Consider the following 27,455-nt stretch of genomic DNA (forward strand, 5'->3'; position numbering starts at 1 on the left):
TTAAGCCAGAACTGCCCACCCAAAGCCAAAGAATACATTAAAACCCGAAAACCTAAATCTCCACCCTCAACCAAACCTAGCCCAAGCTCCAATTCTACAGTCTATCCCCCAAAAGGTAACCAGGCCCCCTTTGCCATTCCCAGAAACTAGCCCCTTCCTGTGACTACCGGCCCCCAACTGTCTTTAGCCAACATCCCACACATCCAAAAGGCTATCATTCCCATAACAATTCTATCCAGCTGCAACAAATCCCAGCCCCCCATTTAGCTAACCAATACAACAACCCATAATCCCCTGCCAAATTTATATCCCAAAGCAATGGTCTATACTAATAGCAATGGAAACCTAAACTTAACAAAATATAACTTTAAAACATAAACAGCCATAGGGACAATCAAACCTTACAGATAAAATCACAAGGGCCATTTCTTATCACATCTGGATTAAAAACATATTTTTTGTATTCCTTTTTGAGATAAATAATGTTAGTTCACTGCTGGCATTTGTTTGGCTTCTCTCCTGTGTGGACTCTCTGATGTCTCACTAGGTTTGACTTCTGAGAAAAACATTTCCCACAATGCTGGCATTTATGTGGCTTCTCTCCAGTGTGGATTCTCTGATGTATCACTAGATATGATTTTGAATAAAAACATTTCCCACAATGCTGGCATTTGTATGGCTTCTCTCCTGTGTGGATTTTGTGATGTATCACTAGATATGATTTTGAATAAAAACATTTCCCACAATGCTGGCATTTGTATGAATTCTCTCCTGTGTGGATTCTCTGATGTATCACTAGATATGATTTTGAATAAAAACATTTCCCACAATGCTGGCATCTGTATGGCTTCTCTCCTGTGTGGACTCTCTGATGTCTCACTAGGGCTGACTTTGAATAAAAACCTTTCCCACAATGCTGGCATTTGTATGGCTTCTCTCCTGTGTGGATTCTCTGATGTATCACTAGATATGATTTTGAATAAAAACATTTCCCACAATGCTGGCATTTGTATGAATTCTCTCCTGTGTGGATTCTCTGATGTGTCACTAGATATGATTTTGAATAAAAACATTTCCCACAATGCTGGCATTTGTATGGCTTCTCTCCTGTGTGGATTCTCTGATGTGTCACTAGATATGATTTTGAATAAAAACATTTCCCACAATGCTGGCATTTGTATGGCTTCTCTCCTGTGTGGATTTTCTGATGTGCCACTAGGTTTGACTTCTGAGAACAACATTTCCCACAATGCTGGCATTTGTGTGGCTTCTCTCCTGTGTGGATTCGCTGATGTATCACTAGGGCTGACTTAGAAGAAAAACCTTTCCCACAATGCTGGCATTTGTATGAATTCTCTCCTGTGTGGATTCGCTGATGTATCACTAGATATGATTTCAAATAAAAACCTATCCCACAATGCTGGCATTTGTATGGCTTCTCTCCTGTGTGGATTCGCTGATGTATCACTAGATATGATTTCGAATAAAAACCTATCCCACAATGCTGGCATTTGTATGGCTTCTCTCCTGTGTGAATTCGCTGATGTGTCACTAGGTGTGATTTCGAATAAAAACATTTCCCACATTGCTGGCATTTGTATGAATTCTCTCGAGTGTGGACTCCCTCATGACTCACAATTTCTTCTGTAAAGAAGGACAATGACAGACAAGACTGAATATCAGACTTAAGAGAGGAGGGTGTTACCCAAGATTTAGCCCCCATTCACCCCTAACTATTTGAGATTAAACTAATAAAGTTGTTGAGAGTGACTTGATCATGACCCTGTTGCGGATGCCCCAAATCCATGGAACAATTATATCCTTATAGGAGTTAGCAAAGAAGATATTGTGGGTGAACTGCCTGGAGGGAATCAGTGGAAGCAGATAGTTATACAGAAGACTGTTGAAAGAATATTCCATTAAACATGTGTAAAAATATTTTAAATGACGGGTGGCATCATATCCTGTGACACTGCCATAGAGTGCTGATTCAGAACACCTGGCATGATGCAAGCTCACTGCAGAGGATGCTTCATGCTGTGTGGCACCAGGAGATGATTCACAACCAAAAGAGTATACAGTATATATGACGATTGGTGTGCATTGGATTGGATTGGAATTGTGTGTACAAAAGATAGTGAAGCTGATGGAAGTCAGGGAGAAGAGCTTGCAAATATTTTTATTATTTTGCAACTCAAGATAGAGAACCTTCCAGGATTTGAATGAAATCAACTCTGTCTATGACTTATTTTTAAGTGTGGAAAGTGGTCAGTGCCTTGCCAATAGCTATATCTGGATATTTGCTTCTGTACTCTGCTATGTTATTGCTGAGCTGCATCTGGGAATGTCACCCTTAGATTGCGCTGTACATTGGCCTGTGAACAGGACTGGATTTCAGAGCCAAGAAGCACCTGAGAGCCGGTCTGCTAATCCCTTTTGTCTAACTTATTTCTTGCAATTACCCATTGCATTCAATTTGGTTTCAGACCTTTCTTTCCCCACCCAGGAAGCATTCTAGAGCAATTTACATCTCTTTGAACCTTCTGTTTCTACTCCCAGACAACAATTGCAGTATAAATAAAAGCCCTGACTGGCTGTTCCTCAGCTTCAGTCCAGTTACATACAGGCACTCTGTTGGTTTTCATGGCCAAGCACCTCAATACGTTTGCCAGTCCCAATTGTTGCGGGAGCTCTGACTTCTCTCCCCCTTGCGGACACTCAGCAATTTGAATTAAGAGCTGACTAGGTAACGTATTAACATTAGCAAAGCTCACTCCCAGCTTTGTTACCTAATTCTTGTGTATGTGTGTGTGAACGCTTGTGTATGGGAGGGTGTATCTGTGTGCGTGTATTTTGCTTTTCTGTTAAATAAAACATAAAAACGTATTTCAAATGCCTCTGGAGGTAGGGACGTAGCCAAGGGGGGGAGGTTCTTGGGGTCCAGACCCCTCCCTTCCATTAGAAAAATGAATGGTGTGTGCTGCTGCGCTGCCACACCCAAGCCCCATTATAATGGTGGCACTTAGTCTGGACCCCCCCCCCCCTTCCTAAAATCCTAGCTACGTCCCTGCTGGAGGTCTGTGTGCTTCAGGCCCTGGTATAGTTGGGCTGAATCCCAACATCACTCCTGCCCCAATCAAACTATATCTCCCCTTTGAGCTAAGTACCAAATTCCCCTAAAAGCATAGCACTTGTGGGCGTTGTCTCCAGACTCCAGCATTTCAGGTAACAAAGGGTCTCTGGAATCAACAATGGAGCTAAGCAAGCTCAGGTAGAAAAAGAAACATTAGAGAAAAAGGTGTTTTTGTGTCCTCCTTTCCTCCCTTCATAGATATTATTCATAATTGCTAAATGGAAGCCCTTAATATGTCTGAAAACAAGGGCCTGAGCTGGGTCTCACCAATTCACACAAACCAGTTTTTAAATTCTGTCAGGATCGTGGCTGCCTCCCAATGACCAAGGCCCCTCTCCTGGCCCTTCCCAGAGGTCCCTTCCTGTCCGCACAGAGCTAGGCGATCCTGGCTTTGCTCCTGCCTTCCCCTCCTGGCTCCCAGAGGCCTGATCCCCTTCCCTTTCTCCCAGAGACTCTCAACAAAATTGGAGTCCAGGTCCCAGAGCAAGGAGGCTGGGACCTGGGCTCCAATTTTGGTGAGGGTCAAGCGCTAGAGAGCAGCCTTAAAACAGTCTTAAGACATCTTTAAGACGGGGATGGACTACTGTTGGGGATTGAGGGGTCACATTGGCCCTTAGGGATTTCATGGGTATCCACATGTTGTACTGCCTGGGGGGGGGGGGGGGGATGAAATAATATTTTGCCCCTCAAGATACCACAGGATCCTTTGAGGTAGTAGGGGCCTTTTTGCGACTGTTGGGCCCTCTCTGAGCCATTGCAGGGCCAAGGGAGATCTTTTTCCCCAAGTAAAAAAAACCTGGGCTTCAAAAACCTGGAACAGGGGCCAAAAAAGCCAGGAAACTTGCTCAGGGATGTGCTGAGGACCATTTGGGGTGAAAAGCATTAACCTCCATGGCTCCTTCCCACAGAATCTTAGAACTGGCAGTTTAGGAAGGGTTATTAAGAATCCTTAAAAACTGGAGAGCAGTAGTGCCTCACTAAACTACAAATTCCAAGATTCCACAAGATGTTGTTATGACAATTAAACTAAGGTAACTAGGAGTCCTAGTAGGTCACAAGATGAACATGAGACAACAGTGTACTGTGGCCGATAAAAAGGCCAATGTGATCCTAGGCTCTATAAATAGGAGGATAGTGTCGAGATCAAGGGATGTAATAGTGCCACTCTATTCTGCTTTGGTCAAGCCTCACTTGCAATACTCCTATGTCCAGTTCCGGGCAGTACAATTAAAAAAGGATGTTGAGAAGCTGGAGTGCATCCAGAAGACAGTAGCGAAAATAATGAAGGATCTCAAAACCATTAAGCCCTGTGAGGAGCAGTTTAGGGTGTTGGCTGTGTTTAGCCTGGAGAATAGAAAGTTAAGAGTGGATATGATAGACCTGTTCAAATATTTGAAGAGATGTTATATTGAGGATGGAAGAAGCTTGCTTTCTGCTGCTCCAGAGGAAAGGACCTGGAACAATGGATGAAAGGTAAAGGAAAAGAGATTCCAGCTCAACATTAGGAGGAACTTGCAGACAGTAAGAGCTCTTCGACAGTCAAATATACGCCCACAGAGTTTGGTGGAGTCGCCTTCTTTGGAGGCCTTTAAACAGAGGCTGCAATGCCATATTTCTGGGGTGCTTTGACTGTGTATTCCTACATGGCAGATGGGGGTTGAACAGATAGCCCTTCTGGTCTATTCCAACTCTATGGCCTGTTACAGACTGCCAAAATAAAGCTGCTTTGGGTCTCTTTGGAGGTATGCTATTTAAATGATGCATGGGTCCTAAGAGTCCGGAGGTCGCGCCAAAGCCACACTCCATTCCTAAGCACTGGAGTGCAGCTTTGGTGCAGCTTCCGGATTCTTAGGATGCATGCATCGTTTAAACAGCATACCTCCAAAGAGACTCGAAGCAGCTTTATTTTGGCAGTCTGTAACAGGCCTATGATTCTATAATTCTAAAGAGAAATCATAGCACTGTGACAATGTAGTATGAAAGGGCCCTCAGTCTTCATAGGAAGGGCAATGGATTCAAGTTCCTTACCCACAGAGGCCACATTTTCATAATTTTCCATCATCACAGAATTGTACATCAGTCTCTGCTTCTTTGTCAACAATTTCCATTCCTCCTCGGTGAAATATACCGCCACATCCGCAAAGGTCACCTGCAATAGAAAATAACCCTCATCCAGAGAGTGACTAAGGAAAAGGGGAGGAAAGCACATGGTGCGTCCCAAATATTATTGCATCACTTCCGCATTCAGTCCAGGTAATAAACTTTAACTTCTGTTAGCAAGCAAAAAGCTACCGCCTTTGAAATCCAGTTTGTCTCAAATCCTTTGTGTGGCTACAAGCCCCTTTTCTTTGGAAGAGTATACTGAGTATCTCAGGAAGCCTCTATGCTTTTGCATCAGGGAAACATATAGATGATGTTAAGATAAAATATGCCAGAGCTGCCCCAATGTAAAATATTTATCTTCACCTTTGTTAGAGGTAGCAAACTCAAAAAATAAGGGCCCAGTCCATTGGCCTTCTCTTTATGATTCCTCTGTAGCACCTTTAAAATGGTATATTCACATCCAGAAAACATATCAGATATCACAGTTTTGTGGATTTGGGATGATACTGCTATATGGCCTAGACAATTACATTTGTATGTTTGTGTGAAGGTTAAAATCTGGGAAGCAAAGCACTGAGTTCCAGACTTCTTCTATGGTTGTCAGTAGGAAGGTCTTTTCACATCATCCTGTTTTCCATCCATTTCCTCCTGGGTTTACCCCAACCCATCTTTTCCTCAGGAGCTCCCCAGTGATCTCTCCTCTCCAAGGGACCGACTGCATCCCTGGCCTTCAAGCCTGTCCTCCTTTGGAGGAAATGGTGAGCCTCCAGGGAGGGCTGGAAGATAAACACTGTCAGTGCTGGAGACCCACGGCGGCTGCATTGCAGGCTCTGGCTCAAGGTGGGGCAGCCCTTGCGGTTGGCAATGGGTACCTGGGTGCTGCATGGGATGGTGGAAAAGACACCCCAGGTCCATCATCACCAGCAGCAGTGAGATTACAGGCCAAGTGCCCTGCCTTCTCTGAGGCTGTGACATTGCAAGAGGAATATAGCCCATAGCAATGTGTGGTGGCTGGGAAGACCCATTTCCCTCCTACTAATCATTGGGGCTGAGCTCTGAGGGGGTGAGAGGATAGCTCCCCTCTGAGTTCAGGGGGCTGTTGCCAGAGGAAGGGTCACAGTCCAGGCTCATGAAAAGGCCCTGGGATTTCCTTGGCCCTGCCAGCTCTGGTGCTGCTACACTGCTGCAGAGGGATGGTTTCAGGTGGGCTTTGCAACTGGCACAGCCTTTCCTGCAGGGTTGGAACTCAATGGATCATTTTGGGGCATTTCAGAACCATTTTCTACCCTGTGAAGAGCCTGTCAGGATTTGAAGGGTTAAAACACAGCACACAGGGAAATGCTTGATGTGTGTGTGTGTATTTGGCCATGAGCAGTCAGCACAGTGGCAAGGCTGATCATCCACAGCTAATGCTCATTGGGCCAAGGACACTTCAATGTCCAAGTGCACGTAGCCTTGGATGATGAAACATGTGTCTGGATTGCACAGGAGACACATGACATGGCTACACACCTGAACTCACTGAGTTTGGGAGACCACATGGTCTGGAGTCTATATAAACCCAGGGGTTGCAAGGGTGTGGTGTGGGTTTGAAGTAGGTGTTGGATTGGTATGTTGTGGAGTTTGAGAGATCTAGTTTTGTATTATAGCACTGTTAATAAAGAGCACTTTGGGGACTTTTGTTTCTCTGGTGGTTCATCAGAAGAAGCTACAGCATCGGTTTGCTGTGTGTCCCTGGAGGTTCCTGCATTGCTGCAGTTCCGCAGTGGGTCTACTCTAGACACAGCTGGCTAGTAACTAGATTGAGGCTCCAAAACCCAAAATTCATGGGCTGATCTTCAGAGTTCCTCAGGCAGGAAAGGTCCAGGGGTTCCTACGAAAGCTCCTTCTCTTTGACCAGGCGGTGGCTCCATCCTCTGGGAAATGCTTCTACAGCCAACCGTCTCTGAACTGGTATTTCCAGATGCTCAGAACGCAAGAAACACTTGGTTTACATGGTGCCCAGGTTACTCCATGCATTTGAGGAAGTAGTCTCAAGTCTAGGAAAGTGCATGCTACAACTTCTTTCACACAGTTGGTCTCAAAGGGGCTACAAAATCCCTTTTCACGCAATCATTAGATATTATTAATAGGTAAACACACACCCAATCATACTTGATTTACTATAATTCAGTCTGAACCTTAAAATGATTTTCATTACCATGATAAGGGCCTGAATCATACTGTTAGTCTCAGCCCAAGAAGAACTATTGATCCCGTGGGATTTACAACCATGTGTGGAGTAAGCTGAGTTCCACAAGTATTACCATTGGACATAAGACAAAAGTGCCCCTGGTCCTCACCAGAGTAGACCTACTGAATCAGTTGAATTTACCTATGCGTTGAAGCACCATTCAGTAGTTGATTCAAAGAATCTATTCTGAGCTTGATATACACAACAGATAAGATGTAAACATGGCTGAGATATTGATGATGAATGAGGATACTGACTATCCCAACACGTATAGTATATTGAGCCACCAAAGAATTATAGTGCATTTAGACATTTGTTGCTAAATTTCAGAGGCAAATGTCATTTTAGAAAATAGCTCTGGGGAACACTGTGGGCTTGAGCGACACTGGGCCCACCACCAATTTAGATCCACAGAGGTTCTCCCATATCCACCAATAATTCACAGATGAGAAAAGCAAGAGGCATGTGGACAAGCAACACCAGAAGGTGGTCAAGATGACCAAAGTTGTTTATGAGGAAGATCACACAAGTGAGGAAGGGCACAGCAATTTGCTTTTGCTCCAGACTCCTGGCAAGGGCAAGAGCAAATGCAAGACCCTGCCCTCCCCTCCCCTCCCTCCTCCCCTCCCCTCCCTCCTCCTCTCCTCTCCTCTCCTCTCCTCTCCTCTCCTCTCCCCTCCTTTGAGTTGATGGGGTGCAAACTCCTTGGCACTCATTTTGCAGGAACTGAAGCGAGCTGAGGAGAAGAAGGAAAGTGGGAGGAGGAGAGAGAAACTGGGACAATTTTAAAAGACCCTGAAAAAGTGAGGGGACAGAGGATTAACCAGGACTGTCTCAGCCAAATTGAGAGAGCATGTTTTCTGCTTGCTGACATGGGCTTGCCCAGCAGTGACACACATGAAACTAATAGTCAGGATGGTGACTCACCAAAGAGTTCTTGTACCTCGTCTGCCTCTTTCTGTTGCAGCCCAACTCCCTCCGCTTGGCCTTCCTGTCGGCCATCAGGTGGTCAGGGGGTCCTGGTGGCCCTGCCCTTGGGTCTCTTCCAGGAAAAGATGCCCCAAAGCTGTGTAGAAGGGGCTGAGATGAAGTCCCTGAGAAAAGAGACCAGGATTAGGCTTGGTCTGGCAAGAAACCCCACAGGACCCAAAAACACAGAGAACAGCATCCTGCTGGTGACATACGCAGGTGACGTATGCCTCCTTCGGGCTGATGTAGACATTGTTATCCCCTTCCTCCCTCTGCACCAACCAAAGCCTCTCTGGACCTAGCATAGACTCCCTGCCACTCCCCTACACAAAAGATACTCCATGCCTTGTGAGAGTGGTGGGGGATCAGGTGATGGAGAACCGGACAGGGCCGTGGCTATGTCACTGTAATTAGATGTGAAATGAGTGCATCATTTGTTGAAACCTCCAGAGGTCCCCAGTGGCGCTCAGAGGAAGATGTCTTCATTTTGCTTTTGATTACAGAAACACAGCAGGATGCTTCTCTAATACATTGCACCCAGCTATCTCACTAAGCATGGAATGGCCATGAGAGAGGGCTTCCACAATTCTGTGGGAGGACCTGGGTCAGTCAATGGAGTTTATCAAACGGGAGGAATTTCTCTTAAATTTGAATGAAAAGAAAGTGGGGCCAGTTGCTAGTTTAGCTCAATTACGTGAATGCGCATTGCGTTCAAACTGGCTTACCATTGCCCAAAAACAGCATGCCATTGCCTGAATTTGCATGTGGCAGTCTATCACGTAATAACGTGAAACCCCATGATTGCGTTCGGACTGACTTCCCATTGCCCGAATTTGTGTGTAGTGGTTTATCACGCAATAACGCTAAACCCTATGACTGTGTTCAGATTGCCATCGGATTGTGCTTCCAGTTCCCCTTGTCTGATAAACTCCAATGTCCAGTTGTAGCCTGACTGCACCTGGAGCAACACTGGAGCATAGAGGGATCTGCTGGGTCAGGCTGTCTGGCCTAGGGGTCCCTCATTCTCCCAGTGGCCAAACCAGTTGCCCTCCAACCCCCAGAGAGGCCCCCGCTCAGGCATCTCATCCCAGGATCGGGGGCACCAGAGAATTGAGCTGATGGGGAGAACCCAATTTCTACATCATCCTTCTGCATACAGAGAAGTCAGAATTTTCTCTGCCCATGTAGAGAGTGCCTATTTTCCACAGTGTTGCCTACCCATCTTTGCTAGGGAATATCCTGTTCCAGCCAAATGCTGGATTAAATCCTAGCCTGTATCCTATCCTATGCTTAGACCTGATCAGATTAAAATCACTGAATCAGTTGGATTTACCTATACATTGATTCACCAGTCGCTTATGGGTTCAGTCTGTCTACTCTAGGGTTAACCAACAGGATTCAGGCCTCCTCAATCTTTTAAATGCAGGAATGCCAATTTTTCATGCTGTGTCATCATCACTGATGAGAATTTGACTTCTCTTTCACACAGAGGAGGAGGAGGAGGAGGACCTGGTCTATGTCCCAGGTGGAGAATGTGTGGCTCCTGGGCTGGATAAGACATGCATTACTTTATGGATCAGATCCACAGGCTCCACTCATCATGGCCACATCCCCATTTAGACACTGGTGAAATAATATGTTTTCCAAAATGAGACTAATCTCTAAGCATAACTGCTGTATTTATGTTTATCAGTCATAGCTGGAGCATGAGGTGTGCACCTCCCCTCTCTGCTTGCTGAAGCTACACTAAAATCCATACATATACATTTTTGTGCACTGTTTCTAAAGGGACCTATTGTCAAATTCAGATTCATCTTCACATCTCCTTGTGTATTTTTAGAAAGTAAGCACACCACTGAATGTGTTGCACTTGATACAACAAAATTCTATAAATCCATAGGTTTTTGACTGAAGAGTGCACTTTGGATTATGCTCATTTTTGGGAAGTGAAGATGTATGTAAGTTCATTTCATAAACCCAGTGAAACTAATATCTCACAAAGCTCTAGTAAACAACACGTACACACACAGTCCCCATACAAAGGACTCACAGGTGCACTGTGTGTCTGGGGTCTGGAAATGGAACTTCCACCTTCTGAGAAGACAATGCTGCCAGAGACTGAATTTGGGCCTTAATGCATGCAAAGCATGGGCTCCCTCACTCAGCTGCAACCCTTCCACACAATCCTGGACTGAAACCTTTAAACAAAGCTCCTCTTTCAGCTCCAGGAATAAAAACCTACCTTCAGCACAAAGACCCTGACTTCTGCAGCCCCAGAAAGGCCTCTTCTGCAGCCCTTTATGGCCGGAGCTTCCCTGGTTCAGAGGCCGTCTCCTCAGCCGTAGGAAGGGTTGCTCTGAGTGCGAAGGAGGAGGAGGTCCACAGGGCTGAGGGAGGGAAGGCAATGGGGAAAAGGTCAGTGCCAATGGCCATGGAGGGCGGAAGGTGCAGCCTAGGAGGCAGGCAACTCCTCTGAGTCCCAGCCCTTATAGGAATGAGTGGCAGGAGTTAGTCCAGGGGGCTGAGGGGGTCTCCTTTCCCAAAGGGAGAGGCAAGGACCGGTGGGACCCTCCCCAGCTAGGGCCCAAAGGGAGGGTTTCTTTCCCCACCTCTCTCTCCCAGCCCCCAAAGGCCAGCCTCCCCACTGGCCCTGGGTCCCCTGCCTCCCCTTCCTCAGACCCCCACAGGCCCCTTCCTCCCTCCCTTCCTCCCTCCCAAAATGGAGGGCCAGAGGCACAAAGGACACACTTCCTTCCTTTTGGCCCAAGGAGCCTGGCCTCCTTCTCGCTCTGGAGCCTCAGGAGAGAAAGAGGAGCCTCTCACTTCAACTGAGGAGGCATCAGAGAAGGTTCTGGAACACTGTTCCCCACAGTCACAAGCAGGAACACAAAATGGTCTCCTTTGGCTCAGCGCTTGGCAGTTGGCATTTTGAGGCCTTCAGGGAACCCAGACTCCCAGAGAAAGTCTTTATAAATAAGTCTTTATAAATAAGTAAAGCCTAATAATAATAATAATAATAATAATAATAATAATAATACAAGCAAGAGCTAGTTCTTCCTTTGGCTTTCCCCCCTGAGGCTTCTGCGCATGCCCAGGAGCGCCCTTCTCCTCATTCTCCTTTCCCTGAAGAATCCTCTTCCTTCCTTTTGGCCCAAGGAGCCTGGCCTCCTTCTCGCTCTGGAGCCTCAGGAGAGAAAGAGGAGCCTCTCACTTCAACTGAGGAGGCATCAGAGAAGGTTCTGAAACATTATTCCCCACAGTCACAAGCAGGAACACAAAATGGCCACCTGTGCCTCAGCGCTTGGCAGTTGGTATTTTGAGGCCTTCAGGGACCCATAATGGAGGATGAAAGGGCCCCAAAGAGGATTTCCGAACCTTAACAACACCTGAAAGTTTCCCTGATGCTTCCATTGAAAGTAGACACCTAACCCCTCTCCCTAATTACAATTTATAGTGAAAGATATTAATATTTTCTCCCCATCAAAACACTACCTTCAACTCCTAGGCAGTACAGAATCAGAATAGAATGAGCAGCTCAGTATCTTTAGGACTGAGAGACGTAGACTGGGTCCCCTACTACAGCCCTACTACAGAGCCCTGAGCACTGAGGAACAGCCTGGAGCATCTGGGGAACTGAGAGAGATACAGTTCCAGCTGCAGGACTGTTGGAGACTGCAGTTCCCAGCATGAGATGCATCATCCCCTTTGGATGCATTTCATTAACAAGGGCTGACTAAAGATAAATAACTTAAAGGCTCTGCTGTTGACTGTTAAAATATACACTAAATGAAGTCCTGGGAATCTCAGTAACATACAAGCAAATTATAGTAATCTATAATGTTGCCTTTCAAGCTTATAAATGTTGGGATCCTAACTGAATTTCCGCTGAATTCGTTGCGGGAAAAACCGTGGAGGTTTGCCTCCAATTTTCTTTAAGGAAGAGCGCTGAAGGTAAAAGCTTCCTGGGGGCTGAAGGTTTACTTTTACTCCTTTGGACCCCCATACTGCTGAAACTCTACTACAACTGTCGATTTGATTAATTCCAACATATGAACTTGCTTACACATTTAAATTAATAAGAGCTGTGAGCCTTATTTAAGTTTAAAGAGAGAACCTCACAGTTTTGTCTGCTCTTTAAACAGAGCCAGGAGGCTGAATTAGAAAGCACCAATATATCTAATAAGGAAGAAGAAGAATAAACACAAAAAAGTTTAAAGTTTAAAGTAAAGGGAAATTTAACTTAAGAGAAAGAGTACCTGGAAGAAAGCCCCCTTGTATGGATGTGACTCCTCGGCAGGACTTGCTGTGGTAGCAAACACAGGAAGGGCGTCAGCATCTAGCTCTGGGTTGACATGCTAGGCCTGATAGGAACTGTAGTTTTGTTGAGACTGTGAAGCGTTGAAGTGAAAGAAAATATATAGCTAAAGACGATTTAAGGAGCAAAAGGGGAAGAGGAGAAAGAGGGGAGAGGGGAAGAAGGGAGGAGAAGAAAAGGTTAGAGTGAGAAGGAGAGAAGAAGAAGAAAAACAAGGAAAAGAGGAAGATATTAAAGTAAATATTGTCTTTCTCTCTCCCCTCCCTCCTTTTCAATTTGTCCCTTGGTGACATTTATATAACTTAATATACCATGGATACTAGGGAAAAAACGCAGCTCCAGGCGCAAAATTTAAAAATGTGTTCACAGACATCCAGGAGACCTTCATTTGAACAACAACAACCACCATTGGAAAATTTTTCTTTTTTCTTTTGAAGAACTCCACAAAACAACATCACAACTTAGCCTACAAATGGACAATTTGAGTAAAGAAATGAAACCCTTTAAGTCTGAAATAAAGAAAGAACTTTGGGATGATATAAAAGAGATAAATATCAACAGACCTTCATAATAGGAAAGATAAATTGGAAAATTTGGAATTAGCGCAAATGGACACCCAGGAAGAGATAGAAGAAATTAAAGTAAGACAAAACTATTATGAAGAGGAACAATTAATCCGGGACGCCAAAGCCAGAGAAAAATGTATAAAATTAGAGGCTTGCCTGAGAAAGAAGGAGAAAACTTATATACAAGAATAATTCCCAACTTGGCAAAGCTTTTACAGATTGAAGAACATTTTTGTCTAATGGAAACGGACAAAATGTTTCGATTAAATTCGAGAATAGCCTAACAGGAGAAAATTCCCAGAGATATTGTGATCTATCTCCTGAGGAAGGAAATGAGGGATCGCATTATGAGAATGCATAATGTGTCTCCCTTAACGATTGATGGACAACAGGTGATTTTATTTAAGGATGTTCCCGCTCAAATATTGAAATGACGTAAAGATTATAAATTCCTAACAAATGACCTACGTTCAAATAACATTCCTTATCGATGGCTACTACCAGAAGGGATTTTCTTCTGGTATAAGAAGAAAAAAAATTGAACTGAAAACTTTACAACAAGCAAAATTATTTTGGGAAAAATATATGAGAGATAAGAAAAAGCCAAAGGCTTCAGAGGAAAAAAATCATAATAAAGATAATTCTAAGACTGAATTGAATGTAAATACTCAAACAGGAAGAATTCATCTTTCAGAAAGTGATAAGGACTTACCATTCACTAATCAGGTTGACAGATTCAAAAAAAGATATCTACTCTGAGACGATGACGATGACAACCTTGGACGACCCTTCAGCTATAAAGATCCCAACAGATGAAGAAGACAACAGATCCAATATAGATTCAATTCCTGATCTAGAGGATCCTGATATAAGCTGCATAGATGACCGGAAAGCTTAGATTTCTAACGTGGAATGTAAAAGGTATCAATAGAGTGATTAAGAGAAAAAATATTTGTATATTTACAAAAACAAAATTGTGATGTTTCTTGCGTTCAAGAAACACGTATTCTGAAAGTGGATATAAAATTTCTAAATAATGTTAAACTGGGTAATTGCTTCGCAGGTGGAATAAACAAGAGGAAAAAAAGGTGTAGTTTTATATATTAAACAGAGCTTACCAGCACAAGAGGTATTGAATGACCCTAATGGGCATTATGTGGGTGTATTATCACAAATTCAAAACCAAAACCCCCTCATTATAGGGGTATATGCCCACAATGATAAAAAGGATAAATTTTACTCGAAACTCTTAAATAAAATTAAAAATATCTCTTTTGATAATGTCATTGCTTTAGGTGACTGGAACGGGGTAGTGAACCCATCAATAGACAGACTTTCCGATAAAAAAAATTAAGACCTCTCAAGGTAAGCTACCAAAATCATTTTTTGAGTTGATGGAGTTTTGTACTATAGTAGACTGTTGGAGAATGAAATATAAAAATGCAAAAAGCTACACTTTTTTTTCTGAAGCCCATCAATCTTGGGCAAGATTGGATATGTTTTTGATTTCAAAGGGACTTTGTCCTAAAATTAAAGATATTGAAGTAATGCCCAAGGTAATGTCGGATCATAATTCGTTAATAATGACAATTACAACAGGTTATAAGGAATGGAATTGGAAACTAAATGAAACACTCCTAAAAAATGAAACAATTGTATCAGAAGCTAAAAAAGTTTTATTTAATGATTTCAATGAAAATTTAGAAGTTGACACAGAAGTAAACACTGTTTGGAATGCATCTAAGGCTGTGATGCGGGGTTTTTTTTTTAATACAAAAAGGAGCCGAATTAAAGAAAGCTAAGCAGGAAAAATTAAAAGAACTACAGGAAAGCTTAAATAAAAAAGAAACGTTACATATGAAATTCCCAAATAAGAAATTTATTAAAGATGACATAAAATTCATACAAAAACAAATTTCCATCTTACTAACGGAAGAAATTAACAAGAAAACAAAATGGATACATCAAAGATAGTTTGAACATGCAAATAAAACTGGTAAATTACTAGCATATCAACTGAGAGAAAAAACACAAAAAAAATAACTACATCAATTTATAATGAGGGAAAATATTTTTCTGATCAAAAATCAATACAAAACATCTTTATTAAATTCTATTTGAAACTCTTCAAAAAAGATGAAATCCAATTGGAGTATATAGAAAAAATATTTAGATAATAAAACAATAAAATTGTTAACAGACGATCAAAAGGAATTTTTGGATAGAGACATCACTCTACAAGAATTAACAGAAGCTATAAGATTGAGCAAAAATGGTCCAGACGGTTTTCTGTCAGAATATTATAAAATATTTAAAGATGAGCTGGCAAAGCACTTGCTAAAAGTGATAAATAATATATGGGATAATAACATTCCTAAATCATGGCTAAATTCTAACACGATGTTAATTCTAAAACCTGAAAAAGATCCCACAGATGTTTCGAATTACAGACCTATTGCTCTTTTAAACACCGATTATAAATTATTTACTCACATATTAGCATCAAGACTTAAAACTATTCTCATAGAATTAATTAATACTGATCAAAGCGGCTTTCTGCCAAATAGGAAAATAAAAGAAAACATAAGACATGTATTAGACCTATTAGAATTTCACGGTAAAAAGATTGACAGGGAAATTGGCTTTGATTTTTATAGATTTCCAGAAGGCTTTTGATTGTGTTAATTGGACATTTATGAAAGAAACGATTAAAAGAATGAACATGAGGAATAAATTTCAAAATTGGATAAATAAAATTTACCAATTACAATCAACCAAATTAATAATCAATGCTGAAAAGACATCGGACATAAAAATTTTGAAAGGTACTAGACAAGGGTGCCCATTGTCCCCCTTATTATTTATTTTAACTATGGAGATCTTAAACAACACAATAAGAGAGGATAATAAAATTACAGGTATTAAAATAAAGAAGGACCACTTTAAACTAAAAGCTTATGCAGACGATTTAGTCATTTCATTGTCAAAACCATTAGAGGATATTCAACACCTTATGGATATCCTTGAACAATTTGGTTCCCTTTCAGGATTAAAAGAAAATAAAGATAAAACCTCTATGTTAGTAATTAATTTGACAAAGAAAGAAGAGCAAGAATTAAAATCAAAAACACCATATCATATTTTTAAAAAGTTAAAATATTTGGGCATAGAAATTACTGCAAAAAATATCGATCTTTTAAAAAATAATTATGAAAAAACATGGAAAACTATAAGAAAAGATATGGATAGATGGAACAAGATTGGTTTATCATGGATGGGTAGAATATCCTCAATAAAGATGAATATATTACCTAGGATTATGTTTCTCTTTCAGAATATTCCAGTTTTGATGAATGAGAAACATTTTAAGGTCTGGCAAAGTGATATTTCTAAATTCATTTGGGGAGGCAAAAAAGCTAGAGTGAGAATGAAAGAGATGCAAGATTCTATTGAATGGGGAGGTCTGGCTGTACCAAATCTTAAAGTTTATTTTCACGCTTGCTGCCTTGAATGGATCTCGGAATGGTGCAAATTAAAGAATAAAAGCTTATTGAATCTGGAAGGATATAATAATATCTTTGGGTGGCATGCCTACCTTTTTTATGAAAAATTAAAGGCTAATAAGGAATTTCAGGATCATTGTATTCGCAAAGTATTAATAAAAGTGTGGCAAAGGTACCAATCCAGACTTTATAATAAGATACCTATGTGGGTCTCTATAAATGAAACATTCCATAAAAACCAAGAATTTGGATCTGAAAAATGGCTTAGCTATAAACAACTGTTAAATATTGATTACGTTTCTAAAAATATAAATATAAAAACCTTGGAAGAGCTCAATAAGAAGGGTTATCAGATAAGCTGGTTTACTTACAGACAGCTCAAAGAAAGATTCATTAAAGATAAAAAATTTATAGGCTTTAATTTAGAAAGCTCAAATATAGATGAAATTTTGTTCTCAAAAAAAAAATGCGAAAAATAGCTAAAATATACAGCATGTTATTATCTTTTGAGTTGGGGGAAGAATATATTAAAAAAAGGCATTATCAAATGGGCTCAAGATTTGCATCATAATATCCCTTTAGACCAGTGGGAAAAAAATGGAAAACTAGGATAAAGTATACTGCATGTTATGTCCTCAAGGAAAATTAATATAAAATGCAATTCCGCTGGTACCTAACACCATCAAAGCTTGCGAAAATTTATACAAACCAAAACCCAAAATTGCTGGAAGTGCAATAAAACTCCTGGTTCTTTCTTTCATCTATGGTGGAACTGCCCCTATGCATCCAGATTCTGGAAGCAGATTCATAAATGGACACAATAGAATATTATTTACTAGGAATGATCCCAATAGATGATTTAGAAAAAAAGCATGGCATATTTTACTTAAATTCAGCGGCGTGACTAATTTACGCTTCAAACTGGAAAAAGAAGGATACCATTGATTACAATACATGGATAATAAAAGTATTAGATCTGGTGGAGATGGACAAACTTACCTGCTTAATAAGAAGAAACTCCTGGGAGATCTGTAAAAGAATTTGGAAACCATTAGTTACCTTTTTGGACAAAATTTGCATCTAAATTGTACGCTTGACTGATAAATCATGTTATAGATAACAGTTCAGGTAATACAAAATTTAATTTCAATTGTATAATTATTTTTTGTTATATTAACACTATTTTCTCCTTTACTTTATATTAAAGGACAGAAAATGGACAAATAGGAAAAGACCAGGAAAATAATATGATGTAATGCTTCTCTTATATGCTCAAATTTAATATTATTCAATTTCTATAATGGATCTCCTAGAAATATTTTGTGGCTTTAATTTCCTATTTTTTGATATTATGATGTAAGTTAGTAACGTTAAGTAATTACATGATAGGTTTTATGGAATTAGATAATTAAGGAAAGATACATCAACTGAAGGATGTATGTAATAGGTTTCAGGAAGTCGATTTTAATTTGTCTTATGTCTTGTAGTCTGTACGTCAACTGTTTGTAATTCAATATTATGTCTTCTGTTTTCTTTCCATTGTTTTTTCCTCTTTTCTTTCTTTCCCTCTTCTCCCTTTTCTTCTATCTCTTTGACATGTTGTAAATTTGTATCTTGACCGATCGAACCCAAAGGGTGCTCAACAACGGCCCCTTTTCATCCTGGGGAGAAGTGACCAGTGGGGTTCTGTCCTGGGCCCAGTGCTATTCATCATCTTTATTAATGATTTGGATGACAGAATTGGGGGCATACTTATCAAATTAGCAGATGATACCAAGTTAGGAGGAGTAGCTAATACTCCTAGGCTAGAAAGCTGGGCCAAAGCTAACAAAATTAACTTCAACAAGGAGAAATGTAAGGTATTGCACTTGGGGTGGAAAAATGAAATGTGCAGATATAGGATGGGGGACACCTGGCTTAAGGAGACTTATACGTGTGAAAGGGATCAAGGAATCCAAGTAGACCACAAGTTGAACATGAGTCAACAGTGTGATGAGGCAGCTAAAAAGGCCAATGCGATTTTAGGCTGCATCAATAGTTATACTGTCTAGACCAGGGGTAGGCAACCTGCGGCCCGCGGGCCGGATGCGGCCCGGCGAGGCCTTGGGACCGGCCCCAGCCCAGTCCTGCCGCTGATTGCCGCCGGGGCCTTTGGGGGGCAATTATCTATAGAAGCCTCAGAAACATGCATTTATATTAACATTTTTTAAAAAATCAGCAAATTTTTTCACGTGTCCTCCATTTTTTTTTTTTTAAAAAGTGTCTTCCATTTGAAAATTTTGTCCTACATTTGTCCTGGTTTATTTATGTATTTATTTTTTAAAAGTTATTTAATTATTTATTTTTTGGCTTCGGCCCCCCCAGTTGTCTGAGGGACAGCAACCCGGCCCCCGGCTCAAAAAGGTTGCCTACCCCTGGTCTAGACCAAGGGACATAATAGTGCAACTCTATTCTGTTTTGGTCAGGCCCCACCTGGAATAATACTGTGTCCAGTACTGGGCACCACAATTCAAAAAGGATGTGGAGTGTCCAAAGAAAGGTGACTAAAATGGTGAAGGGTCTGGAAACCATGCCCTATGAGGAATGACTCAGGGAGCTGGTGATGTTTAGCCTGGAGAAGAGAAGGTTAAGAGGTGATATGATAGCCCTGTTTAAATATTTGAAGGGATGTCATATTGAGGAGGGAGAAAGCTTGTTTTCTGCTGCTCCAGAGAAAAGGACACGGAACAATGGATGCAAGTTACAGGAAAAGGGATTCCAGCTCAACATTAGGAGGAACTTTCTGGCAATAAGGGCTGTTCGACAGTGGAACACACTCCTTCCTTAGAGTGTCATGGAGCCTCCTTACTTGGAGGTCTTTAAGCAGAGGCTGGATGGCCATCTGTCATGGATGCTTTGAATATGATTTCCTGCATGGCAGGGGTTGGATAGCATGGCGCTTGTGGTCTCTTCCAATTCTATGATTCTATGAATTCCTCCTGGTTTGTTATTAACTTTCTGAAAGTTAATAAATTGTTATTATTACATTTTTGTCACTACATTATAAACATTTTTTTTCCAATTTGATTTTTATTTAGTCTATTCCACCTCCAAGAGTTGAAATTTTTCTCATCTAGAAATAATGCAATATATAATAATTTCCCTATACACAAGTTGAGAGGTTTTAAACATGGCTATATATATATATATATATATATATGGAAATGGAAATGTTGATTTCTTTTTATTCCTGTCTTAGAGTAAAGAAATACCTTCCGTTCCAGAAGTTTGAATCCTTTGAGGATGCCTTTCATTGGGCAACAAAATGCTTTGGATGCAGGGAGCGGTGAATGCCTTGTAACGCTTAAAGGAGGAAGAGAGAAAATATTTAATGCTTTTTAATGAACTTTCTTAGTTAATGTAGGTTTTAAAGTTTGTTTTTCAAAAGTTTGTTTTAAAAATGTGTCTTGAATACAGATATAAAATATAATTCATACAAGTATCTCTGTCTCTTCAAGCACACACATGAATGGATGGATAGACGATAGATAGATTAGATAGATAGATAGATAGATAGATAGATAGAGATAGATAGATAGATAGATAGAGGGCAGCCCCCCCAAAATGTATACCCACTACGGAATTGATGCAGCTTGATACCACTTTAGCTGCCCTTGGCTCCCACAGTGACTGGCTGTCCTAACCACAAAGGAGGACAAGGCACCACAAAATGTAGGACTTTCAAGTAAAATGGAGGACAAGACCAAGTAAAAGCTGAAACTCCTCATATAAATATAAATTCATGCTTCTTGATGATGCTCAAACGGGAGGACATTTTTGGAATTCCTCCTGGACTGAAGACTGAAATGTAAGATATACCCCAGAAAAAGAGGACATCTGGTCATCTTGCTGGTTCCATGCTATGGAGCCCTGGGATTTGTAGTTTGTTGTGGCTCCACTGCTCTCTGAGTGAGAAGGCGAGTTCTCCTCCAAAAAAAGACCAAGCTTTGAAAGCGTATTGTTGGAGCCAGTGTGGACTAGTTGTTTGAGCATTGGACTATGACTCTGGTTTCAAATCCCAGCTCGGCCATGGAAACCCACTGGGTGGGGGCATCACACTCTCTCAGCCTCAGAGGAAGGCCATGGCAAGCCTCCTCTGAACAAACCTTGCCAAGGAAACCCCATGAGAGGGTGGCCAGGAGGCAGAAAGGACTAGAGGACACACAAAAACAAACAACAACAACAACAAGGGGGTCTAGGTGAGTGAGTGGGAAGGGAGGCAAAAGTGGGTGGATAGGGAAGGAATAGGGCCCAAGTCTGGGAAGGAGGAAGGAGTTATGGAGGGGAGGGAGAAATGGGGCCATGGAAACCCACTGGGTGACTTTGGGGGAGTCACACTCTCTCAGCTTCAGGGAAAGGCCATGGCAAGCCTTTCCTGAAAAAGAGAGAGAGGGAGAGAGGAAGGAAGGAAGGAAGGGAAGAAGGAGGGAGGAAGGGAGAGAGGAAGAGAAGAAGAGAGAGGGAGGGGGAAGGTAGGAAAGAAGGAAGGGGGAGGGAGGGAGGGAGAAATGGGGCCATGGAAACCCACTGGGTGACTTTGGGGGAGTCACACTCTCTCAGCTTCAGGGAAAGGCCATGGCAAGCCTTTCCTGAAAAAGAGAGAGAAGGAGAGAGGAAGGAAGGAAGGAAGGAAGGAAGGAAGGAAGGGAAGAAGGAGGGAGGAAGGGAGAGAGGAAGAGAAGAAGAGAGAGGGAGGGGGAAGGTAGGAAAGAAGGAAGGGGGAGGGAGGGAGGGAGAAATGGGGCCATGGAAACCCACTGGGTGACTTTGGGGGAGTCACACTCTCTCAGCTTCAGGGAAAGGCCATGGCAAGCCTTTCCTGAAAAAGAGAGAGAAGGAGAGAGGAAGGAAGGAAGGAAGGAAGGAAGGAAGGAAGGAAGGAAGGAAGGAAGGAAGGGAAGAAGGAGGGAGGAAGGGAGAGAGGAAGAGAAGAAGAGAGAGGGAGGGGGAAGGTAGGAAAGAAGGAAGGGGGAGGGAGGGAGGGAGAAATGGGGCCATGGAAACCCACTGGGTGACTTTGGGGAGTCACACTATCTCAGCCTCAGAGGAAGGCCATGGCAAGCCTTCCCTGAAGAAGTCTCTCTCTTGGCAATAAAGAGAGGGAAAGAAGAAGGAAGGAAGAGAAGAGGGAGGGAAGGAAGGAAGGAAGGGGGAAGGTAGGAAAGAAGGAAGGAAGAAAGGGAGGAAGGGGGAGGGAGGAACAGGAGGAAAGAAGGAAGGAAGGAAGGAAGGAAGGAAGGAAGGAAGGAAGGAAGGAAAAGGAGAGAAGGAAGGAAGGGGGAAGGAAAGAAGATAGAGGGAAGGAAGGAACGAAGGAAGGAGAAGGGAGGCGCTCTGGACTCCACAACAAACTCCAACTCCCAGAATTCCATAGCCTTGAGCTAGAAAGAGTTAAAGCAGTGCCAAACTGGGTTAATTCTCCAGTGTGGATGCAGCCCAGGAGTTGCAGAGTGCAGCAAACTTTCTCCCCCCTTCCAGCCTCAGCAAACAGCTCTCTCTCCCTGCTACTCACAGTGCTACTGGCTGCTGGCTGCTCTGCTTGCCTGCTTCTATGATCCTCCGGCTCCAGCCACTCTCTCTCTCTCTCTCTCTCTGGCGCCCCCTAGAGGTTGGCGCCCCTAGGCAGCTGCCTAGCTCACCTATATGGATGAGCCGGCCCTGATAGTATCAGGAAATCTTAGGTGTTGTTACAGTTTGGAAATCCCTTCAGACTTTGTTGTGCTGAGGCAAGTGCTGAGGCAGAGATGGCCATTTTGTGTTCCGACAGCCATTTTGTATTCCAGTGGCCATTTTGTGTTGCTTGTGACTGGAGAATGTTCCAGAACCTTCCCTGAGGCCTCAGTTGAACTGAGAGGTTTCTCTTTCTCTCCCTGAGGCTTCAGAGCTAGAAGGAAGCCAGGCTCCTTGGGCCAAAACGAAGGAAGTGTCTGTCTTTTGTGTCTCTTTTCTTATACAGCTCTGCTCCTACTGGGGGACATTGGCTTTAAAAGGGATCAGAAATGGGAAGGGTAGATTTAATATAAGCATTATAATTCTTCACAAACCTTGAGCTTCAGAATAAAGTGGGCGGTATTAAAAGACACTAAAGGCAGATATACCCTCCCAGATCTAAAATCATACTACTAAGTGTGCCATTTATTATGGATTCAAAATTGGATAAAACTAGAAAACCACGAACTACTTAATTTGGAAGCAGTCCAACTACATTTTGCTTGGCATGTGTTTCTGAATTATGACAAGCTAAGAGCTAACAAAGATTTTAATAACCATTCAGTAAGAAGATCTTTGCTACGCACATGGAATATGGTTAAAGAAAAGTTCTATCTTAAGTTACCCAGCTGGACTTCTCCCCAAGAAAAATGGTTAACATATGGTAACCTATTAAAAGTGGACCACTTAGGAAATAGAGATTTAAAATCAAAAGAAGAGCTAAAAAAGGATGGCTATAGTTTAAACTGGTTTAACTATTATCAACTGAAACAGAGATATACAGAGGACAAAAGAACCATTGGAATAGAATGCACCCAGAATGAGTTAGACAAACTATTCTGGCTGCCTGACAAGAAAAAGATATCTAAGTTTTATAAGCTATTAATGGATAGAGAACTAGAACAAAAAACTATAAAAGATTACATGTTAAAGTGGGCTGAGGATTTTGGTTTCAAACCTAGAAGAATGGCAGAATGCCTGGAAGAAGGCAAATAAATGGATTGTAGCCCAGGATTTAAAAGAAAGCCACTTGAAAATCTTGAATAATTGGTAGCTTACCCCCTGGTGTTACCCAGGCTGTTCCATATAAATTTTGGTATAAATAATAGCCCTTAATGACCCCTAAATGAACTCTAATAATCTGCCCGCCATTACCAGCAAAGCGTGAGGACATGTACACCACCCCTAAGGGGCACCTTCATTATCACTCCAGATAGTCTAGGGAGTTGCAAAAGTGGATTATCATATGGCCCAAGAAGAGCAAATGTTTGTCTTCCCTGAGGCGCTTGCCTCCTCCCTGGGTCTGTTGTCCAAGCAGCTTAAGACCACTAAGACAATCAGGCAGGGACATCCAGGTGAGAAGCAAGTAATTAAACACCTTTGCCAGAGGCAAGATTTTGGTCTATAAAAAGCCCAGACTTTTTCCAGTCGGTGCACCATTTGGAAGGTTTCTATACTCCACACCAGTCAGAGCATTACTTTGGACGCTGGCAACTCTGTTCAAACCACGTTGGGGAATAGACTTGTCCCACTACCACGCATCCCATTCGATTCCTGGAGGGAGTCTACATTCTGGTACATATCACCCTAGTGAAGCCTGAAATCCTAGTCCACGTTAACCGTTGATTTTCCTGAGCCTTGAGTGTGTGTGTGTGTGTGTAAGCACAGTGAGTGCGTTTTCCCCTATTTCAATAAATTGAACATCATTTATAATATCTGTCTCAGCTCCATTTATTGGAATCTCCTGGTCTCTTGGTAGACACAACGGGAGGCAATTCTGCAGGGCCAGCATAGCAGGCCCCCTCTTGCAATATTGAGCTAATAACAACAATAATAAATTCCCCGAATTAGACCTTTGGCTACACTGGAAATTAAAAAAGATATATCAGCTACCCCAAGGTTTATGCTGGAGATGTAATATTGGAAAGGGCACAATCTATCATATTTGGTGGAGTTGCCCTGTAGTTCAAAAATTCTGGAAAGAAGTTTACAATACAATTCAGCAAATTTTTGAGACAAAATTTCCATTACGTCCAAAGTTATACCTTCTTAATATGACTATGGTTATGAAATCAGCGGATGAAAATAAATATTGGAGGGTTATCATATTTTTTGTGATGGCAGCTAAAATATTACTACCTAAATTATGGAAGTCGGAAGGAACGCCGACATGGGATGCTTAGATGCAAAAAGTGAATGAATACAGGGATTTAGATTAACTCTCATTTCACATTAATAACCAAAACATGTCCAAAAAGGAAAATGAGTGGCAAAAAGTGTATGTTTTGGGGAGCAAACATTGGGAGGTAAACACAGAAATTATAGAGGATTAATTGGTTAAGCAAATGTATGTTATTAATTAATTATTTTTTTATTTTTTAACCTCCTTTTTGTCACCATAGGCAATATCTATATGGCACTCCAGCACAAGCATTTTGAACTAGAGAAGAGGATTAGGAAGTTACGCTTGTATTATTTTCTAGAAGACAGATTAGATTAGGAAGTAGATTTCACAATGCGTTATCCTACATTCTATTGTAAAATAATTTGTTTTTCTTTGTGCAACTTGTAAAGCAATAATCTTAACAAGGATTAGGGGACAATTCTGTTATTTGATAGTACTATTCAATGCCTACAAGACTCAAAGGAAGATATAACACCAATCCAGGAAGACAAGAGCAAAAGCAAACAACTGTTTTTTTTATTTATAAATAAGTGGATTTTCCCCCAATAAAGATTATTATTTAAAAATAATAATAATTCTTCACAAACATCAGGCTTTGGCTACTAAGAGGAAGCTTGCCCCCAAAGTAAGCCAAAACTAGCTCCTTGGGAGGTTTTTAAAAGTCTTCTAAGTTTTCTTATTAATAGATTTTCAGGCAAGAAGGAAGCTTCCATCCTTCCGTAGCAGGTCGCTAAAATTAGTACCCATCTTGTTGGGGACAATGATCTTACACTTTGTAAACCGCTTAGGGAGTGCTTAAGTGCACTGATAAGTGGTAAAGAAATGTACTTGATATTGCTATTGCTTTCCAACTCTAGGACCCTCGGATTCACTTCTCTCCTGAGTTTATGGAGGGCAAATGTCTTTTGCACTTCAAACTCAGTTGGCACCAATTAAAGCAATGCATACTAGCCCTATTTGGGGACTTTTGGCCTTTGCCGTCCCCATTCAGCCTTTCTTGACAAAAAACAATTATGTACGATTTGAAAGACTCCATCTTATACTGGGCTCAGAAGTGGTTAATAAGGGAGGTCCTTTGTAGTCCAGGCCTCTGGCCACTGTTTGGGGTCCCTTCCGACTCTGGGGCCCGTTTATCCGCCATTAGGGATTCCCTAAAGGCCTCAAACTGCCAGCTGCCAAGCACTGAGGCACAGGTGACCATTTTGTGTTTTGGCGGCCATTTTGTGCTGCTTGTCATTGTGGGGAATAATGTTCTGGAAACTTCTCTGATGCCTCCTCAGTTGGAGAGGCTCCTCTTTCTCTCCCCGAGGCTCCAGAGCGAGAAGGAAGCCAGGCTCTTTGGGCCAAAAGAAGGAAGTGTGTCTCTTTTGTGTGTCTTTTCTGAGAGGTTTTTTCTTATACAGCTCTGATCCTTCTGGGGAACATGGGTTTTAAAGTCAGAAATGAGGAGGATATTTTAATATAAGCCTCATTATTGTTTGCAAACACTGGGCTTTGGCTACTAAGAGGAGGCTATTGAGAGGAGGCCAAACTAAGAGATTTCAAAAGTCTCCTCAGTGTTCAGGCAAGAAGGAAGGTGACAGACCAGACCCATCTCACACGACCAAAAATGAAACAAACAAACATACAAACAAACAAACAAGAACTACAAAAATAACGATTAGACAAAAAAAAAACTGCTTATTTTATTTTATTTTTGGAAGAAAACCCATTTTTAAGAGGGTAAAAATCCAGCACTTCTACCCTTTTACAACTGACTCAGGCTGTACCCACAGGCCATCCTTCTGTATCATGGATGAATATAGGACTTGCAAGAAGGGTCCTTTGACAGATGCAGATGGATTTCTGTGGTGGGCATTTTAAGGCAGTGATATGAGTGCAAATGCATCCCCAAGGTGGATGTATCCTGGGCAAGACTGGTTCAGAGAAGGCTTGCCATGGCCTTCTCCTTCCCCTGAGGAGGCTGAGAGAGTGTGACTTCTTGCCCAAGGCCACCAAGAGTTTCATGGTGGAGTTGGCCATCAAACCCTGGCCTCCAGAGTCATGGCAGCCTAAGACTTATATGATGCCATGAAGGAACACAGGCTCTCTGTCCCCTCCTCTGCCAGCCATCACCAAAATGGGAGGGAAGAAGGGGGAGTGCTCCCAGACTGAAACTGCCAAAGGGAAAATCCTGGGAGGGCTGGACGGAGGGGGGGGAGGGGGGCTCTTATTTGGCCTTCTTCTGTTTGGAGACATTGGGGGGAATGAGACCTAAAATGACAAGACAGGCTTCCAGGGCTTTGCTTCCAGGACTCAGCCCACTCCCCAGTATTTCTCTGTCTCTGTCTGTCTCTTGGGGGGAATCCATGGCTTTTGCGCCCCCCCCCCTTTGGCTTTGGATGGGGGCAGGAGGGGGTGATGCAGTTCAATGGGATCCCCTCCATTATTTCCCTGAAACGGGTTCGGGACATCCCTGGGTTGTTTTCCTTCTGGGATGGATGCCTTCATAGGACCAAACAAGAGGCACATTATACTTGTTGCAAGCCTTCCAAGCTCCACTGGCTTCTTCTCCTTCAGGTGAAGGGGTTGAAAATGGTGCAGGAGAAAGGAAGGAAGGAAGGAAGGAAGGAAGGAAGGAAGGAAGGAAGGAAGATATTGCCCATGTGTCTGGTGAAGAAGAGTTGGGAGTTGTAGTTCTCAGTTCAGAGGGCTTGGAGG

The 27,455-nt window shown here is 42.1% G+C and overlaps 1 protein-coding gene across 3 annotated transcripts; it reads right to left on the reverse strand.

Moving 5' to 3' along the window:
• LOC149323220 (uncharacterized) lies at positions 1 to 23,678 on the reverse strand. 3 transcript variants are annotated; one of them, XM_089488594.1, is made up of 8 exons: positions 22,374 to 23,678; positions 20,074 to 20,164; positions 17,822 to 17,851; positions 12,695 to 12,826; positions 10,696 to 10,825; positions 8,397 to 8,563; positions 5,162 to 5,282; positions 1 to 1,644 (listed from the first exon to the last, which is right to left on the reverse strand). In XM_089488594.1, the coding sequence occupies exons 6-8, from the start codon at positions 8,469 to 8,471 to the stop codon at positions 491 to 493; spliced, it is 1,350 nt and encodes a 449-aa protein (XP_089344720.1). In that variant the 5' UTR covers positions 8,472 to 8,563; positions 10,696 to 10,825; positions 12,695 to 12,826; positions 17,822 to 17,851; positions 20,074 to 20,164; positions 22,374 to 23,678; the 3' UTR covers positions 1 to 490. The 3 variants fall into 3 exon arrangements, with proteins under 3 accessions (XP_089344720.1, XP_089344719.1, XP_089344723.1); XM_089488593.1 differs by having other exon boundaries at positions 12,695 to 12,859; XM_089488597.1 differs by lacking the exons at positions 12,695 to 12,826; positions 17,822 to 17,851; positions 20,074 to 20,164; positions 22,374 to 23,678 and having other exon boundaries at positions 10,696 to 11,075.
• Positions 23,679 to 27,455: the final 3,777 nt, after the last annotated feature.

This window comes from Sceloporus occidentalis, unplaced genomic scaffold (genome assembly GCF_023333645.1).
Source record: "Sceloporus occidentalis isolate IW3139 unplaced genomic scaffold, rSceOcc1.0.p SCAF_1, whole genome shotgun sequence".
Classification (NCBI taxonomy): Eukaryota; Metazoa; Chordata; class Lepidosauria; order Squamata; family Phrynosomatidae; genus Sceloporus; species Sceloporus occidentalis.

Bases quoted from the DNA above. Each gene is read 5' to 3' on its own strand.
- LOC149323220 (XM_089488594.1), bottom strand. From the start codon at position 8,471: ATGGCCGACAGGAAGGCCAAGCGGAGGGAGTTGGGCTGCAACAGAAAG. The intron at 5,283-8,396 runs GTGAGTCACCAT...TTTCTATTGCAG, and splicing joins CGAGGTACAAGAACTCTTTG to GTGACCTTTGCGGATGTGGC. The intron at 1,645-5,161 runs GTAAGGAACTTG...CCTTCTTTACAG, and splicing joins TGAAAATGTGGCCTCTGTGG to AAGAAATTGTGAGTCATGAG.